Source organism: Lagenorhynchus albirostris, chromosome 1 (genome assembly GCF_949774975.1).
Source record: "Lagenorhynchus albirostris chromosome 1, mLagAlb1.1, whole genome shotgun sequence".
Classification (NCBI taxonomy): domain Eukaryota; kingdom Metazoa; phylum Chordata; class Mammalia; order Artiodactyla; family Delphinidae; genus Lagenorhynchus; species Lagenorhynchus albirostris.
The window spans coordinates 124,978,685-124,998,501 of record NC_083095.1 but is presented as its reverse complement, the minus strand read 5'-3'; the positions used below and the strand labels follow the sequence as shown (position 1 = coordinate 124,998,501).

General features: G+C 49.4%; 2 protein-coding genes across 2 annotated transcripts; one reads left to right on the top strand and one right to left on the bottom strand.

Annotated features, from left to right (window-relative positions):
• Window positions 1–2,818: 2,818 nt before the first annotated feature.
• LOC132531714 (golgin subfamily A member 7-like) lies at window positions 2,819–18,253 on the bottom strand. Its single transcript, XM_060169719.1, has 2 exons — window positions 18,238–18,253; window positions 2,819–3,980 (listed from the first exon to the last, which is right to left on the bottom strand). Exon 2 carries the CDS (start codon window positions 3,935–3,937, stop codon window positions 3,455–3,457), a length of 483 nt encoding a protein of 160 aa, XP_060025702.1. The 5' UTR covers window positions 3,938–3,980; window positions 18,238–18,253; the 3' UTR covers window positions 2,819–3,454.
• LOC132522337 (uncharacterized) lies at window positions 10,343–15,188 on the top strand. The gene is given in 3 exon segments (XM_060152749.1): window positions 10,343–10,934; window positions 10,937–14,568; window positions 14,702–15,188. Coding segments are annotated over 3 exon segments (4,200 nt in total). The 5' UTR covers window positions 10,343–10,387; the 3' UTR covers window positions 14,723–15,188.
• Window positions 18,254–19,817: the final 1,564 nt, after the last annotated feature.

The window sequence follows — 19,817 nt, the reverse complement described above, 5'->3', positions numbered from 1 at the left end:
AGGCTGCGTGTTTCAAATACTTTCCGTGGTTTCGCCAGTGGAGGGCCAGGAGAGAAGAATCTGTCATTACCAACTTGGGTCTGCAAAACAGCTTGGCTGGCGGGGAGCTGTGAAATCGCAGGAGGTGGGAAACCTGACTCAGAGCTTCAGGGATGCGGGGAAAGTGCAGGGGTGGGGGAGGGGGCAACCCGACCCGACCTCAGACCTGTGGAGGGGGGCATGGTTGGTGGGAAGGGTGGGGGAGGGACGCGATCCTTTGACTCAGGATGGTTCTTGCCGGCTCACCACCGTGACCACCCCTCCCCCTGGCGTGGCAGCCGATGTGGTTTCCTGAACGTCCTTCGGCAGTCCAAACTGCTGTCGAGCACCTACCACGTGCCATGCATCACGCTGACCATCTGATACAAGCCTAGGACGTTAGCACGCTGGTATCACATGCCTCTTTTTCAAACAAGGAAACTGGGAGCCATAAAGACACAGGCATCACCCCATCCACACAAATGGCCGAAACATCAGCTCATCCTTTGTGTATAAAGGGGCTGCCATGTGCAAAGATGGCAATGCAGAGATGGAGATGATAAGGCCTTTTTCAGAGAAGGGCTCAAAAGTTTCATAGATGTAAACCAATTGATGTTTTTCAAGGTATCTCTGCATCTACTACCAAAGTTTTCTTATTAAACCGTGTGAAGGAGGAGGGACAAGGATGATTGACAGACCTGACAACAGAGGTGGGGGAGGGGAGGGATGGGTGGCAGAAAGAGCCCTGGGTGACAAGTCTCGGTCCAGCCTGCCGCTAACTCACAGCGTGACCCAGGGGAAGTCACTTCAGTCCCTTTGGGTCTAGGTTTCTGAAGAACATGCTGTCCATGAGTGCACAACCTCCTTTTGTAAGTATTGTTTGCTACACACCGTTGTCATCACGCCACCGGCTTCCTACTGCAGCCTCTGCCACTCTCTGCCTGTAGGCCTCCTGGGGTTGCAGGCAGATGCTGTGCCTACAGGTGGGGCAGGCCAGAAGTGCCGGGAGTTCAGGCCCCCAGGAGCAGCCCTCGACAAAAGACAGACAGGAGTTGGGGGGCGAACACCCGGCTTCCTGTCCCCTCGAACAGGACAACTCTGAAGGGGTGCGTTACACGGAGCCCCGGTCACCTGCAGGGTCCTCTGCACATCAAGCACCCTGTGTTCTCTCCTTTCCTTCGCCCTCTCACATCCCCACTGGCGCTTCCTGAGATCACCTCCCAAATAAACTACTAGCACTCAAATCTGGTTTCGGGCTCCGTTTCCTGGGGGGAGCCAAAATGAAATACCTTCCTTGTCTGTAAAGAAGGAATCCAGGCCAGAAGGGGCTTTAGCCATCATCTGTGACAACCCCCTTGCCGTACATAGAGAGTGACTGAGGCCTGAAAAGGAGGAGCTGCCACCTCACTAGCTGTGACCTTCCTCGCCTCTTCCCCAGGTCTCAGGAGGTAAGGCCCAGGGTACGGGGGCAGTCGGGCACCGATGTCGGGGTGCCCCTGGGTTATGAATCCCCTGTTGACCGCTACCCACAGCCTAAGTGGCCCCTCGGGATGCCCTGAGGACAGGGGCCCCGTGGAGGGAACTGCAGAGGGGAGTGGGCAACAGAAGGCCTGGGGGCCTCGGCACCTTCACCTGGCGGCCACCCATCTCCCCAGGCCCCACTCCTCCACTCTGCCTCCTACGCGTAGGTGAAACCACACGAAACACCCTCTGCTCTCCGGCCTCGAGCCCCCAAACGTGCCGCTCCCTCTAGCAAGACAGTGCTTCAGGGCCCCCCACCCCAGGCCAACTCTTCCTCTGCCTTCCAAGGGGTTCAGGCTTCTCCAGCTCCGCGTAGCCTTCCCTGACATCTGCCACGCTCTCACCATCAGCAGTCACCCACTCCCCCTGCCCCTCCATGGGGTCTGGAAGACCCTCCAGCACTGCACCCAGCGAGTCGTCCCTGGGGAACCACTGTGATGAGTCTGTACTATGTCTTTCCATTAGCTCTCCAAGGGCCAGACTCGGGCTCAGGGACATTTCTTTTTTTTTGTTTGTTTAAGAAAAGTTTTACTCATGTGTTAATATTTCAGCAAAGTTATTGCAACGGGTTTAAAAGGCAGACAGACACCCTATTATAGGCTATAAAGTAACAAGTTTCATACAATTGAAATATTACAAAGAGCTATGGGGTTTACTGAATAACTAACAGACCCATAAAAGAAATTAAATCTGAAAGGTTAAATCCAGCATTAGCACCTACAATATCTCTGAAAGTAAAACGTTTAACTGTTTCATTCTCTCCTAGTACATGTCCTAACTTTCTCCCAAATACAGGGCTCTCAAACCCTAAAGATGAAGGGCACAGGAAGTCCCAATACTAAGAACACACAGACAAAAAGAAGAACTAGAAACAGTGACCCAGGCTTGAGAGTTTTAGCTGGAAACCGCTTAACTTACTGAACTTGAACCAATCATAGTATTTCTGCGCACTGAATACCGTATCTGAGGAAAGTCTAGGAATCATACGGTTTGCCAGTAGGGATAGTTAAAAATTAGCAATATATAGTATTATTCCTATCAAATTTTTTTCTCTTAAGTTATATTTATAACAAAACGATAATTAAACTATTTATTAACACTTGCTCATTCAGGGACACAGCAGGGACATCTGTGTTTGATGGTTCAGCACCCACTTTATTGTGCTTACTTATTTTTATAAGGAACAAGCAACACATACCACATCTTCCCAGTGTTCAAGGTAATGCAGTTAATAACAGAATTCTCAAAAAAAAAACCCCAAAAAACAAAAACCTGGAAATTGCATTAAATACTGCTTTAATCAGGAATTGCTATAATAAAACAAGTAACGTTATACATTATTTTTCCAATGAGCTTCAGTTTAAGAATCTGAACAGCAGAACTTGATCTTTAAGCTTTGAGTCACGGCAAAACTAGTAATTCTCTGAAATCTGGGAGATGCATTAGCAAAACCAGACACAGCCCACCCTTCACCAAAATCCTGGAGAAAAGCGTTTTATGAATCTGGGGGAGTAAGACTGAGCACTGGCTAGTTTACGACTTGCTGAAGCCCAGGGAATGACGAGAGCCACTGGCACTGCTGGCAGGTAAGAAATAAACTGTGTTGGGCTGACCAACTGCATATTTTATTCATGGCTTTGAATTAAAAAAGTGAAATGCTTCACTGCGTTTTCTCAAAAACGAATCCAAAGATTACAGAGTCCTCCACCATTTGGAGACACAAAGTGGATGCTGAGCGACTAGCGGTCACTCCAGGTGTGGAATTCTAGAAAGTCAGTCCTTGGAGCGAAGGGCACCGTGGCTCTGACAGCAGATTCAAAGGAATGATGCTCTGGAGAGGAGGTGGGGGACACCCTGCGGTCGGCCGGTGCACAGATGAGGGTCCCAGCTGGAGGTGGGCCTTTAATTCTACGGTTTATCTTCCACTGCTCATGCCTCTGTCTTCATAAATAGTAATTTCAATAACTCGGAGTCCTCTCTCGATGGGATCTGTCAGGAGGAGGCCTTGGGGAGCATAGATCTTCTCGTTCTGCCCTTGAATGTATTTGGAGACTTTCTTCAGAACCTTCTCGTAGTGAGTTTCCATGCACAGGAAGTTGGCGTACGCTGTTAGACAAGCCAGGCGGCCTTCAAGATAGGACTGGCCCCCGAGCTTCTCTGCTTCAGCATAAAGGTTATTTAGAGTTCGAACTGTTTCTTCAAATTGTTGCCTGTCAATCCGGTTCTCCAGCTCCGCGGGGAACTTGGTCTGGAACTGGCAGCGGATGCCACTGCTGTAGTCTCGCCGAATGAAAACCTTCCCGGACACTGGCGTCTGCTGCGGCCTCGTGGCGAGGACAGGACGGGCCACGCCGCCTCCGCTGCCCTCCAGCGGCTGTCGCACCGCCTTCAGGGACATTTTTATCCTCAGATGCTGGCTCTTACAGCTCTAGAAATGTTTGCTGAGTGAAGAAGTGTAGGGAAATCATTCAAAACTTGTGGAGACCCCAGAAACGCTGTCCTCTCCCCATCTTTGTTGTCTTTTTCCTTGGTTGGTCATGGAAACAACGGAGCCTTGGAGAAGCTGTTACAGAGCAGTGAGAAGGCTGCTGGTGGGGCAGGGGAGCAGCAGGCCAGCCGGGCTCGGTGGGAGAAGGGAGCCGGAGGGGCTGGGCAGGCAGCGGGTACTGGGCTTCACCTGCAGGAAGCCTGATGGGGAGACCAAGGCCAGGGATCTGGGACCCCAGACCAGAGCCTCAGAACGCCAATTCTGCCACATTACACAGCTCCACGGGTCTCCATTCACTGTCAGAGATGAGCAAGGAAGCGGCCCTGTGACAGGTCCCTTCCTGGGACAATTTTCTAAAAGTGCAGTGATTTTAAAAGCTTTTCTAACTGGAATGCAAACAAAATCCCACCTAGACGTCCAACATGTAAATAACTGCCCTGGTTGAAGCGGGGGACACATGGGGTGGAGTTTCCAGTCCTCTCGACGATCCCTTATCCTGAGGCAAACCACTCTGAGAGTCCCCTAGGGCTCCACAGAGCTGTTTAGAAACCACTAGCCAAGTGGCACGAGCTGGATTGTGTCGGAGGACCCAGGTTCTAGTTCCACTCTGCTATTTCAGGCTGTGTGACTCTGGACAAGTTACCTCACCTCTCTGGGCATAGGTTTCTTCAACCCCACAATGGAAAAGTTAACATCTGCCTTTCAGGGTTGCTGAGGGGCTCAAAGGGGTGATAACCAGGGAAGCTTGGCACCCTACTGTGGTCACACATATAATTTGTCGGAGGCCCAGAAGGACATGAGAAATTCTGTGTCATCTTGAAAGAGGAGCTCTTGGAGGCGCTAGGCCCTGGGCTGCAGAACAGACACATGGCTGTGAGACTCACGGCTGCCTTTCTTCCTGGGGTTTCAGGCCCGAAGTGTTCACGAGGTGCCCCTTCGCCCCAGACCTCATTACCCAGCCAGCTGGGGCCCTCGCACAGTCACTGCTTCTCTTCCCTGGGTGTGGGGCTGGGACACGTGAGCATGGAAAAGTCTTCCCCTCACTGCTACACCAGCCAAACCCCAGCAAGCCTCAGTCCCAGCCCAGGACTGTGTACCCCTAAAGGGAAATGGAAGCAGAGCGCTCTGGCTCCAGGAATCCACTAATGGAACCTTGTTAATTACTATGTAAATTACTTTAATAGCCTGGATCCCCCTCAGACATTGTTTAGGGGTCTCCTGGAGGGGAAGGAGCAGCCTTTCCTTGGCCCAAGACTCCCATGTATGGTTTCCCACAGGGCAGGAATAGATGCACAGATGGGGAACTAGAGGAAAAGATGGATTCACAGCTGCCCCTGGTCCATGGGATCTTGCATGTGACACTGAGATGCAGGAACAGACTCCACCCTTGAAGGCTGGAACTGAAAAGGACCTCGGATGATCTCTAGGCCACCCTCACCCCCTTGCTGCATCCAGGAGAAACAAAAGCCCAGAACAGGTGAGTGACGTGTCCAAAGTCACACAGCAGGGTGACTGGTCAGGCAGGGACTAGTCTCCCACCTCCAGCCCAGGGGTTCTCAAACTGGCACTTGTGGGATGAGCTGGACCCGGGTGTCCTGCCTAAAACATATAGTGAGACTTTCCCAGTGTACAGAGAAAAAAAAATTAATTTAAAGAGAGGTATTTTCTTGATTTTAGGTTCAATGTATACTTTTAAAAAAAAAGATACACTATCCTAGAGACATGATACATAATTATACTTTCTTCCATAAATGTGCTTTTGTATTATGGAATTATGTATGTTTGAATGTCACAGTGGTCTATGAGGAACACCATGACCTTACGATCCTCTGACCTGAAGGAAAACCTCAGTCCCGAGGCACTTATTTTTATCTCAATTTTCCAGATGGGGGAGGAGACACAGAGAGATGCTAACAGACTTGCCTCAGGACTTCTGACTGATCTGTGCTCTTTCCACCACACGGCTTATTAGAAGTATGTATAAACAAAGAGTAAATAGGTTCTGGGAAAGGAGGTGGGGAATCATGAGGCTAGTAATACCATGCGGGGGGTCGGGCTTCCCCGGTGGCGCAGTGCTGCAGGGGACACGGGTTCCAGTCCTGGTCCAGGAAGATCCCACATGCCACGGAGCAACTAAGCCTGTGCACCACAACTACTGAGCCTGCACTCTAGAGCCTGCGAGCCACAACTAATGAAGCCCACATGTCTAGAGCCCGTACTCCGCAACAAGAGAAGCCACCACAATGAGAAGCTTGCGCACCTCAACGAAGAGTAGCCCCCGCTCGTCGCAACTAGAGAAAGCCTGTGCGCACCAACAAAGACCCAACGCGACCAAAAATAAAATTAAAATTAATAATACTAATAATACTATGGGGCTGTTGCCTGGATGATGAGCTTGTGAGGAAGGTGTGTGAGTATTTAACAGGCTTCTCCTGGCTGCTCAGGGTGCATGCTCCTCTATGCAGCACAGGCTGTGTTTCAGCGGTCTGCTGACAAGATGAGGGCAGGACTGCAGTGGTTTTACCATAACTTTGAAACCCAGTTCCCTTACTGAGTTTATGATTAACGTCTCCATCCCAAACTTTATTCCCTTTCTTGTCCCGCCCCCATTCCCCTCAGGATTGAAGAGTATCAAAGAAAAACGGGGATTGAAACGAAGCAGGACCCTTCGGGGCCCTCCTGGGTACAAAAGCCCCTCCACATCCCCCGTTTCTTGTTTGTAGAAAAAGGCTTTAGTCTCCTCGGCTTCCCTGAGTTCCAAAGAGCAGACTCAAGCAGTTAACTATTAGGACAACAGAGTCACAGGCCTCCTAGTGCCTCCTCAGGGGATACAGATAACAATCTGATGGGTATCTTTGAGTTGTTCTATAGAAACTAAGACTCCCACCCAGGTGGAGGGAGGATGGTGACTACATGCTGACCTCAAGCACTAGACCCCAGACTGGTTGGAACCAGATTTTGATTCCTAAAACATCACCCTGTTTCCTCACTATCAACCAATCAGAAGAAGGTCCACGGGCTGATCAGCTTCCTACGACCCTCTCCCCTCATACTGTCTTTAAACACCCTTGCCTGAAAGCCACGGGGGAGATCGGGTCGTTGGAGCATGAGCTGCCCGTTCTCCTGGCTTGGCTCCCTGCAAATAAACCCTCACTTTGCTGCAAACCCCGCTCTCAGGGTTTGGCTTTCTGCACCTCAGGCACACGAGCCCTTGCTCGGCAACAACGTGGCAGTGCTGTGGCCACTTGTGTGACCTTGGCATGTAGCATCACCTCTCTGAGTCTCGGTTCCTTCAACTGAAAAATGAGAATAAGAATACTTGCCTCACAGGACGGCTGAAACAATGAAATGAGATGGTGCTAGGCACCTGGGGCACGAAGTAATCACTCAGCTTCTCCCTCTTTCTGTCTCCAAGATGTAGATATAAATATTTTTCAATTACGTTCAGGCGCGCCAACTTGGGGTGTCTCACTGGGGACATGCGGTAGGCCATCAAATCTCCCCCAGGCCCCTCCTTGCGGTGCCTCTGACCAGAGGCCCTCAGTGCCCAGACAGGCTCCCCCAGAGCCTCCCCAACGTGCCCTGCAGTCCCAGCTCCTTCTGCCGGCCTCCAACCCTCCCCTCAGCCCTGCCACGCAGCCCCCCACCCCCACCCCCACTCAGGAAGCCTTCTGTTGCCTCCGGAACCGGGTCGCCTTGTCCCCATTGCCTCTGACGAGGACACAGGCACCTCCTCCTCCCCTTCTCTCCACAGCCTCAGACAGCTGCTTCAGTGCCACCTCAGCCTGGGGTTCTAGGTTCTGAGTATCTCCAGGAATCTACTGGAAGAAAAGGTAGGGCTGTCTGAACCTTGAGCTCTGCCCCTAGAAATGGGAGAATAACACGGTTTCCACCACGACCACAGGAGGGGAGAGGTACTGGGGGCGGTGAAACCGCAGGGATTGTTAATGTTTGTGATCTGGTTAAAGACATAGATACGGATGTTCTGTATAAACCGTGCCAGGCTCCCGGTGTCTGATGAGCTGTGCCCCCTGCTGAGGCTGCCCTCTCCTCCCTTCCTCACCTCAGAGGACATTTGCACAGAAAAACCCCTTCTCCCCGCCGGCAAGCGTGGCTCCGAGTCCCTCCCCCATCCCAGCACTTCCCGAAGGCGGCCGCTTCCTGTTCGCCTCCTATCCCTGCACTGGGCTGAGCTCTGGGAAGGGAGGAGCCACATCTCGTTCACCCGGCCTTGCCCTGGTTTTGGCTGCACATAACAGAATCCAACTGAAGCTACTTAATGAGAAAGGGGAATTTGCTGGAAGGCCATGAATGTAGTTTAGGAGGGGCCCAAGGAGCGGCAGCTGGCCTCAGGGAGGTTGAAACCAGAAACGGGTCTCCCTGTCGTCTTCCCCTTCATCTTTCAGCCCTGCTTCTTTCCCCTCTCTCTGCAGGATTTTATAACGAAGTTTATGCTCACCCCCCTAACACGATAGATCTACCATTTCCAAAGTGAGAAACGAACAGTCCACTGTGCTCAGTTTAAAAGTAAGTGGTCAAAAGCTGCTTATAGAACCATAGGCCCTCCCGTTAAGCCCTTCCCCACGCAGAGGTTATAAAAGGGCAGGAGTCAGAGATAAAGGAGTTTGAGAAGGAGGATGTCTGTGGTGCTGGTCTGTGTGGTGTACGTCCTCACCATCATAACAGAAATGCTAACAGCTACTACTGATGGCGTGCTTATCATCTGGGAGGCCGCCATGCTTAGCACTGTACATGGACGATCTCATTCGACCCTTGCAACAGACATATGAAGGAGGTTCTCTTATTATCCCCGTTTTACAGATGAGAAAACTGAGGCTTGGGAAGATTAATAACTCCCTAGTAAATTGCAGATCTGACTCCTAAGACCTGAGTTATGCTGTGTCCTGTCAGCCTGTGGGTGTGGCACACGGCGTTCTTGTGTTACACACTACGAATCTGACAGTGTGCACTTACATATGGGCCCTCGGGGGTGCTATGCACACATGCGTGTGTGTGGGCCAGTGTATGCCTGCAGTGGGAGACTTTGGAATGGGTCACCCCCACGCTTCTGGGTCTGCCTGGTTCACACCCCAAGCAGTGCTGGTGAAACCTTCCCCAGCCGCTGCTCTTTGGTGTCCAGTTTTCTTAATGAAAAATTCAGCGAACAGGACTGGTTGTCAAGCACTGGGGAGGCCTGCACGCTCGGTGGCTTTGGCAGATGAAGCCCCAGGGAGAGGAGCCCACAGTACTCACTGTTCCTCTCCTCATCACAGGCTCCCGGGAGCCACCACACAGGGAGAAATATGAGGCTTCAAAGACCCAGGAGACCTCAGCAGCTGCCTTCTCTCGGTCATTCCCACCCACCAGGCAGGCTTCCCCCAGCCTTGTTTGCAGCCCCCCTCCTCAAAGCTGCCTTCAGAATACCGGCTTCATCCCCATCACAGGCCTGCTCCACAAACCTCCATGGCTCCCTACTACCCTAAACATAAAATGCACCTATACCCTGCTTCCCTCTGTGGGACTTGAGGGACATTGTTCCAGCTAATGATTAAGAACTCTCCAGACAATAGGGGCTTCTTAGACAATGGGTGAATTTCCAGGATGTCCGGCCCCCTTCCGAGAAGGAGGGAGATAAACAAAATGTAAAAAAGGTATCTGTCAAAGAACCAATCAGGAAGCCTGGGACAGGTTCCCTCTCTGGTCCGAACAGAGGCTAAGAACCTATCATTAAAAATCACAATTGAATCCACACTTTGCATAACAGGAAATTGAGACCTATAAAAATACATGTTCACGCCCTGGGGGGGTTCCTTCTCCGGCCTCCTGCGTGAGGACCAAGGAACCCCGGTGCACCGGCCTTCAATAAACCTCTTGCGTTTTGCATCGGCTTCCGACTCTTGTTGTTTCCTGGGCGAGTCGAAACTCCTAGGAGACCGCGAAGGTCTAACATTTGGGGGCTCGTCCGGGATTCCACTCGCCCCGGACCACGAGAACATCGGGAGTTGGAGGTACCAGGTAAGCGCGAGCTTGATTGTCTGTTTGTCCCTTGTTCTTTGTGGGCCATTATCGGAGGAAGGCCGTAAGAATCGGCTTATTGTGGAATCTGTATCGGACCTCTGGCTAGGCAGACGTGCTAATAGCCGGCGTCCATGAGCCCTAGGGGACGCCCTGGTGGCTCATCTGGAAGGAGAGGCAAACTGTCTCCCCTTCACTCGGTTTCGGCAGTTCCCTTTGTGATAACTGCCATCTGAAGAGGTTTCGGTTTTGAAGCGAGCTCGCGGTGGCCCATACGTATATGTGTTTCGTGGAGTTTTAACTGTTTCTGTATTGTGGTCTATTCTTCTTCTCTGACGGACGACAATGGGACAAACTATGACGACTCCTCTTTCCCTTACCCTAAGCCATTGGACCGAAGTTCGGGCCAGAGCCCATAATTTTTCAGTAGAGGTGAAGAAAGGAAAGTGGCAGACTTTGTGTGCCTCTGAATGGCCAACATTTCAGATAGGATGGCCCCCCGAAGGATCCTTTTTATTAGACAAGATTAGGTTGCTGAAGTCTAAGATATTTAATACAGGACCCCACGGACATCCAGACCAAGTACCATATGTCTTGGTCTGGGAAGATTTAATTCTCTCCCCACCTCCGTGGGTCCGACCCTTTGTTTCCTCAACAGGTACGTCTGCGCACACATCAGCAGCGTCGGAGATATTAGCCCTAAAGAAAAACCCCAACACGGAAAAGCTACCCGGCGCCCCAGATCCACCGAAAGCGATTTATCCTGACCCGCAGTCCGATTTGCTTCTTTTGGATTCCCCACCCCCTTATCCTCTGGCCCCAAATCCCCTACCACCTAGAGGACCCCCAGCTCCACTGCCCTCGGCACCAAGGGGACCATCCATGATGGAAGAAGAAAGGGTCCCTCAGCGGGCACTAGGAGCCGGAGGGCTATCTCCCCAGACTCCACTGCCCTACCTCTTAGAGAATATGGCCCCCCCGATGGCCAAGGGAATAGACCTCTCCAATATTGGCCCTTTTCCTCTGCAGATCTTTATAATTGGAAAATGCATAACCCAACTTTTTCTGAAAATCCACAGGCCCTTACTGCTTTAATAGAATCTCTTGTTTTCTCCCACCAGCCCACATGGGATGATTGTCAGCAGCTGCTTCAGACTCTCCTAACGACTGAGGAGAGGCAACGGGTTCTTTTAGAAGCCAAAAAAAATGTATTAGGCGCCAATGGGCAACCTACCCAGCTGCCTAACGAGATTGATGCTGGTTTCCCACTCGTCAGGCCAAACTGGGATTTCAATGCCCCGGAAGGTAGGGAGCGCCTGAAAATGTATCGCCAGGCTCTGGTGGCGGGTCTCCATGGAGCGGCCAGACGGCCCACTAATTTGGCTAAGGTAAGGGAAGTCACTCAGGGGCCCCAGGAATCTCCAACTGTGTTCCTGGAACGTTTAATGGAAGCCTTTAGACGCTTTACCCCTTATGATCCAACTTTGGAGGAACATAGGGCTACTATAGCAATGGCTTTCATAGATCAAGCGGCCCCTGATATTAAGAAGAAATTACAGAGGCTAGATGGCTTGCAGGGATTTTCGCTTCAGGAGTTAGTAAAAGAGGCAGATAAAGTATATAACAAAAGAGAAACAGAGGAAGAGAAGGAAGAAAGAAAGCAGAAAGAGCAGGAAGCCCGTGAAATAAGACGGGATAAGAGACAGGAGAGGAATTTAAGTAAGATACTGGCCACTGCGGTTGGAGGAAGAAATATAGGGGATACAAATAGGCAGGAAGGGCGAACGGCAGACAGAAGGCGGCCATTAGACAAGGACCAATGTGCCTACTGTAAAGAAAAAGGACATTGGGCGAGAGAATGCCCTAAGAAAAAGAGTGGAGGAAGGCCAACCAGAAACAAAATCTTAACATTGGAAGAAGAAGACTAGGAAAGTCAGGGCTCGAACCCTCTCCCCGAGCCCCGGGTAACTCTTAAAGTGGAGGGGGAACCTGTTCAATTTTTGGTAGATACCGGAGCGCAGCACTCCGTCCTTCTCCACTCAAAAGGTCCTATCTCAGCTAAAAGGTCATGGGTACAAGGAGCCACTGGGAATAAACAATATTCATGGACCACACGAAGGACAGTAGATCTTGGGATTGGACGAGTAACCCATTCATTTTTGATTATTCCGGAATGCCCCTATCCTTTGCTGGGAAGAGACTTGCTCTCCAAAGTGGGGGCTCAAATCCACTTCCAACCGGAAGGTCCCACCATAACTGACGGTAAGGGAAGATTACTCCAAATATTGACTATGAGATTGGAAGATGAATGTAAATTATATGAAAAACCTTCATCTCCACGAGTTAATGTCACAGACTGGGTAACTCGGTTCCCGCAAGCCTGGACAGAAACCGCCGGTACGGGGATGGCTAAAAATCGGCCCCCAGTACTAGTGGAACTCAAGGCAACTGCCACCCCAATAACGGTTCGTCAATACCCCATGAGTAAGGAAGCCAAAGACGGCATCCGTCCTCACATACAGAGGTTGCTGGAATTGGGCATTCTGGTAAGATGTCAATCCGCGTGGAATACCCCTCTCCTGCCAGTTAAGAAACCGGGAACTAATGATTATCCACCAGTACAAGACCTGCGTGAGGTAAATAAACGAGTGGCGGACCTCCACCCCACAGTACCAAATCCTTATAATCTCTTAAGCACTCTTCCGCCCCAACATACATGGTATACTGTTTTGGACCTTAAGGATGCTTTTTTCTGCCTAAGACTTTCTCCCCTCAGCCAGCCCTACTTTGCCTTCGAATGGAAGGACCCAGCATCAGGGATATCTGGCCAACTGACATGGACTCGTTTACCTCAGGGATTTAAGAACTCCCCTACCATCTTCGATGAAGCTCTTCATCAGGATTTAGCGTCATATAGAGAATCAAATCCACAGGTAACGCTACTTCAATATGTTGATGACATCTTATTAGCTGCTGAAACCCAGGAAGATTGTATCAAGGGAACTGAAAAACTGTTAACAGAGCTCGGAACCCTGGGATATAGAGCCTCAGCCAAGAAAGCACAAATATGCCAACAACAGGTCAGTTACCTGGGGTACCTGTTAAAAGGGGGACAAAGATGGTTCACGGAGAGCAGAAAGGATACGGTGGCCCAAATTCCGGCTCCCAAAAACGCCAGGCAGGTTAGAGAATTTTTGGGGACGGCCGGATTCTGTAGACTATGGATTCCAGGGTTTGCTGAGCTGGCGGCCCCATTGTACCCCCTAACCAAAAACAGCACTCCTTTCGTTTGGGGCGAAAAGGAACAACGGGCTTTTGACCAAATCAAACGAGCTTTACTTTCAGCTCCAGCCCTAGGACTGCCAGATGTAACCAAACCTTTTCATTTATATGTGGCCGAAAATAAGGGCATTGCAAAAGGAGTATTGACTCAGAAATTGGGTCCCTGGAATCGCCCAGTTGCTTATTTGTCAAAAAAATTGGACCCTGTGGCATCAGGATGGCCTACCTGTTTAAAGATAATCGCTGCAGTAGCCGCCCTGGTCAAAGATGCTGACAAACTAACTTTAGGACAAAATCTAACGATAACAGCTCCTCATGCCCTGGAGAATGTAATCCGTCAACCACCGGGTAGGTGGCTAACTAATACCAGGATGACCCATTACCAAACCCTGTTGCTAAACTCAGATCGCATCAAGTTTGCTCCAGCCACAGGACTCAATCCAGCTACCTTGCTACCTGATCCCGATTTAGAAGGCTCCACCATCATCCATGATTGTCAGGAAGTGTTGGCTGCAGCACACGGTAGTAGACCTGATCTGACGGACCTACCCCTTCCTGATGCTGATTTTACTTGGTTTACTGATGGGAGCAGTTTCCTGGAAGGAGGTAAGCGTCGAGCTGGAGCAGCCGTGGTAGACGGAAAACAAGTCATCTGGGCAGCTGCGCTACCACAAGGGACCTCAGCCCAACGAGCTGAATTAATTGCCATGACAAGGGCATTGGAGATGGCAGAGAATAAAAAGGTAAACATCTACACGGACAGTAGATATGCATTTGCTACCGCTCATATCCACGGTGCCATCTACCAACAGAGAGGGTTGCTAACCTCAAGTGGCAGAGAAATTAAAAACAAAGACGAAATTGTGGCTCTATTGGCTGCACTCATGCTTCCCACTAAAGTTAGCATCATTCACTGCCCTGGACACCAGAAAGACAATACCCCAATAACTAGGGGTAATAATATGGCTGACCAAGTGGCCCGAGAAATAGCATCGGGAGAAGTCATTTTAGGACTGTCAGATAAAGTTCCTGAAAAACCAGGCCGCGACGAGGAAATCATCCCGGCCACAACAAAAGGAACTTTGTCCCCTCAGCAAGCAGAATCCATGTTACAACAGATTCATAGATGGACACATCTGGGGACTAAAAAAATGATATCCCTGTTACATAAAACCGGGTACGGAACCCCTGGATTGACGAAATTAGCTGAACAAATTGTACAGGAATGTGTTCCATGTCAACAGGTAAATGCTCACAAGGGAAAACTTGAAATTGGAAAAAGGCTCAGGGGAGACCGCCCAGGAACTTACTGGGAGGTGGACTTTACCGAAGTACGTCCTGGAAGGTACGGTAATAAATACCTCCTGGTTTTTATAGATACTTTTTCAGGATGGATAGAAGCCTTCCCAACGAAGAAAGAAACAGCTGCTGTGGTAGCCAAAAAGATCCTAGAAGAAATTTTTCCTCGATTTGGGGCACCAAAGGTAATAGGGTCCGACAATGGTCCGGCCTTCGTCGCCCAGGTAAGTCAGGATGTGGCCAGATATTTGGGGACTGATTGGAAATTACATTGTGCATATAGACCCCAGAGTTCAGGTCAGGTAGAAAGAATGAATAGAACTCTAAAAGAGACCCTAACTAAATTGTCCTTGGAGACTGGCGGTACAGATTGGACGGTGCTCCTTCCTTTAGCCCTGTTTCGGGTTAGGAATACACCTTCCCGATACCATCTTACTCCTTTTGAGGTACTATACGGGGCCCCACCTCCTCTTCTCACCTTAGGAGAAGAAATAAAACCAGACTGTCAAAATAACACTGACTTGTATGCTAGGCTATTGGGACTCCAACTGGTCCAAAAGGAGATATGGTCCCAACTCGCCGAGGCCTACCAACCGGGAAGACCGGGAGAAACTCATCTTTTCCAAGTCGGAGACTCCGTATACGTCCGTCGGCATCGAACCCAGACGTTGGAACCTCGATGGAAAGGACCATACACCGTCCTCCTCACCACCCCAACGGCCATAAAAGTGGACGGCATCGCTGCCTGGATTCATGCTTCACACGTGAAAGCTGCACCAGCGACGGCATCATCAGGATGGCGGGCCCAAAGAACCGACAACCCGCTCAAACTCAAGCTTCTACGAACCTAAGACTTATAATTTTGATTTTACTGCCTTTACTGACTGTAAGTGATTTTAGCCCTCACCTGCCCCAACGTCTAACTTGGCAGGTAATTTCTCAAACTGGAGATGTAACCTGGTCCATTAGCCATACTGCACCTCCCTGGACCTGGTGGCCAGACCTTTTTCCTGATGTCTGTAAACTGGCCATAGGAGCTCCCTATTGGGATCTAGAGGGTTATTATGATCAGCATAATGCTCCGTCCGAACTTCTAACTAGAGCTGATTACTCTGGAGAGGGTTGTAAAAATCAGGTCCGAAGAAGTTGGCTCAGAACCCTCTCCTTCTATGTATGCCCCGGGTTCCATCGCCCCCGATCCCTGAATTATAAATGTGGGGGAACCGAAAATTTTTATTGCCAAAACTGGGGATGTGAAACCACAGGAGATACTTATTGGAGACCCACCTCAACTTGGGATTTTATTACAGTAACAGCCAACTATACTCATACTTCTTATAGGGGTCCCCAATCTGTCGCCCCCGAATGTTCAGGATGGTGCCACCCCCTCAAAATTTCCTTTAGTAATCCTGGAAAAAGAGATAAAGAATGGATAAATGGCCATTCATGGGGCATTAGATTTTACAAGAATGGATATGATTTGGGAATATTGATGACCCTTAAGCTAAAAATTGAGACTCCCGCTCCTGTGTCGATAGGCCCAAACCCTGTACTTGGCCCCTCCCCTGTTACCCCCAGCCCCTAAAAATAACGGGACCTCTGGGCTGAAAGAGACAACGATTAAGCCCGGAACCCCCCAGGATAGAATGCTTTCTTTGGTGCAGGCAGCTTTTACGGTCCTTAATGCTACAAACCCGGAGGCTACAAAATCATGTTGGCTTTGTTATGCTGCCCCTCCCCCTTACTATGATGCTATAGGATATAGTTCTAATTATACTAATGTCAGCTCCCCGGACCATTGTCGATGGAAACAGGAAGGGAACAGTAAATTAACTCTGTCTTCGGTTTTTGGAAATGGTACTTGTGTAGGAGCACCTCCCCAGTCCCATCGACACCTTTGTCATGATTTTAGCCTCCCTTCAGGCTCGGGATATCTTGTACCTCCCCAAGATGGATGGTGGGCATGTAACACGGGGCTAACCCCTTGTGTTTCTCTGGAAGTTCTCAACACTTCAGCTGATTTTTGTGTACTAGTGCAATTAGTTCCTAGACTTATCTATCATTCGGATTCATCCTTTCTAGATGAATACGAGGGAAGAAAAAGATGGAAAAGAGAACCTATAACCCTCACGTTGGCCATGCTCCTAGGACTAGGAATAACTGCTGGGATAGGAACAGGAACCACAGCCCTCATACAACAACCCCAGTATTATGCAAGTTTAAGACAGGCTGTAGACATCGATCTTCGAGCATTAGAAAGTTCCATAACTAAACTAAAGGAATCACTCACCTCACTTTCAGAAGTGGTGTTGCAGAATAGAAGAGGCCTAGATTTGCTGTTTCTTAAGGAAGGGGGATTATGCGCCGCTCTAAAAGAAGAATGTTGCTTTTATATTGATCATTCAGGAACCATTACCAAAACCATGGATAAACTAAGGGAACGCTTAGATAAAAGGCAAAGGGAGAGAGAAAACGAAAAAGGATGGTTTCAATCATGGTTTGATAAGTCCCCCTGGTTTACCACCTTAATCTCTACTCTGTTGGGACCTCTTATTGTTTTATTGTTGATTTTAACTTTTGGACCATGTATTCTAAATCGCTTGATAGCATTTATTAGAGAACGTATCGGTACTGTACAAGTTCTAATGCTAAGACAACAGTACCAAAGTTTACGAACAGAAGATTGAGATTCCATGATTGGAATCAATAGTCACAAGAAAAAGGGGGAAATGTGGGACTCGAGGGACATTGTTCCAGCTAATGATTAAGAACTCTCCAGACAATAGGGGCTTCTTAGACAATGGGTGAATTTCCAGGATGTCCGGCCCCCTTCCGAGAAGGAGGGAGATAAACAAAATGTAAAAAAGGTATCTGTCAAAGAACCAATCAGGAAGCCTGGGACAGGTTCCCTCTCTGGTCCGAACTGAGGCTAAGAACCTATCATTAAAAATCACAATTGAATCCACACTTTGCATAACAGGAAATTGAGACCTATAAAAATACATGTTCACGCCCTGGGGGGGTTCCTTCTCCGGCCTCCTGCGTGAGGACCAAGGAACCCCGGTGCACCGGCCTTCAATAAACCTCTTGCGTTTTGCATCGGCTTCCGACTCTTGTTGTTTCCTGGGCGAGTGGAAACTCCTAGGAGACCGCGAAGGTCTAACACCTCCACCACCTGGCCTCAACCAGCCTTTCTAGAAAACCTGTCCAGGTAGCTGCCAGGGCCAGCACCAGTTTGAGGGGAGAGATGTCCAGAGCGCAAAATTTAAGGAGGCCCTTGCTCTCAGGGTCCAGCCCACAGCACTTACACTGGGTATCCTCCACCATCCCTGGCCCAGGAGCAGGCATACCCATGGGCTGCTCAGGCTGAACTAAAGGTACAGCAGAAAATTCAAGTCTGGTCCAACAAAGCCTCCGAGTGCCAGCTCGGTGCTGGGCTTCCCCGGACACTCTGTCACTTGGCCTCAGAGCACCCCCGTTTTGAAAGCAGGTACTTCCCCGCCCTGAGTCTGACGCACTAAAGGCACAGAACCAGCTAGCAGCAAACAACGCACGCCATAAGACCCCCTGGGTTGAAGCCCCACCATGGGGAAGCTGCTGAAGGCCTCTATTACCTTGTTAATGCTCGAGAGGATCCAGGGAAGTTGGTGCTGCCCGCCATCTTCATGGCTCACGGATCCCGGAACTGCCAACGCGCCTGCTCAATGAAATGTATTTTAACCCCCAATCAATACTCACTGTGCCTTCAGGGTCGCTGGCGGACATGCGCAGAGTGGCCCCCCGTGCACGTTCCCAGCTGAAGTCCAGCAAGCCGACCGATGCTCCGCCTTCCTGTTTCAGCTCTCACTGTTAAACGTGTCCTTTCCGCGGTCCGTTTAGTGCTGAGCTCTTCACAATTTTGTGCTTTTTGTTGGTGATTTCGCTCTTTTTTTTTTTTTTGGCCTCATGGTGTGGCATGAGGGATCTTCGTTCTCCCTCCAGGGATCCAACCCATGCCCCCTGAAGTGGAAGCGTGTCTTAACCACTAGACCGCCAGAGAAGTCCCAATCCGCTATTTTAAATGGCCCCAAGCGTAGTGCTGAGTGCTTTCTAGTATTCCTAACTAACTGAATGAAGGCTGTGATGTGCCTTACAGAGAAAACAGGTATGTTCATTTTCAACAATATGTATTAAATAAGGTATCTGAACAGAAATACACATAAAACAAGGTTAGGTATTGATCAATTGAAAAAATGTGACCACAGGCTCAAAGAAACCTAATCGTGTATTTTCCCTAGGAACAATGGCTCAGTATTCAGTGTTCCCAACTACTTCACAGACCATGACTACCACGAATAATGAGAATCAGCTGTCTTTTCATTCTTTGCTGGTGAAGAAACTATGGCTCAGAGAGGCTAAGTCACCCATCTGGGCTTGCACAGCTAGTGAGTTGCAGGTCATTCTGAGAGGAGTCAGAAACAAGCCCTCTGCTTTTTCATAAGTTGGGGGTAAATGCTGGTGGCCTGGGACATAAGTGAGAGGGGCAAACGCAGACTTGGCATTAAATGGCATTATCTAAAGTTCTTTTTCATTTATCTTTTGATCCTTATGATCAGATACAAGTGAAAGCCTGGGCGTGGTGCAAGTCAGTCCTTAACACCTCTCAAATCCTTCTGCTAATTGCCCTTTTTTTTTTTAAGAATTCTTCTTTAAATTTTATTTATTTATTTATTTTTGGCTGTGTTGGGCCTTACTTGCGGCACTCGGGATCTTTCGTTGCGGCACGTGGGCTCTCTAGCTGCCCCATGGCATGTGGGATCTTAGTTCCCCAACCAGGGATGGATCCTGTGTCCCCTGCATTGCAAGACGTATTCTTAACCACTGGACCACCAGGGAAGTCCCTAACTGCCCTTTTTAGTAAAGAAAGAGCAGCCCGCAGGTCCAGAGCCTCCGGCAGGTAGGAGGGTCTAGCTGGAATTTAGTAACAATTATTTTTATACTTGCCTTCAAATAGAATACTTGCCATAAATAATGGGTCATTGTAATGGTTTTTAACTTTCAACAAAGTGATAGAAAGTTTCTTTTCAAATAGATCGGGTTAAGTAGAGGTGTAAATATTTAAAGAAAAATGTTAAGTAAATAATTGTAAGAAAAATGCCAAAGGTGGCATGTAGTGGTACATGGATGAGGCAAAAATCAGGAAGGTGATCTGTGA

Bases quoted from the DNA above. Each gene is read 5' to 3' on its own strand.
- LOC132531714 (XM_060169719.1), bottom strand. From the start codon at position 3,937: ATGTCCCTGAAGGCGGTGCGACAGCCGCTGGAGGGCAGCGGAGGCGGC.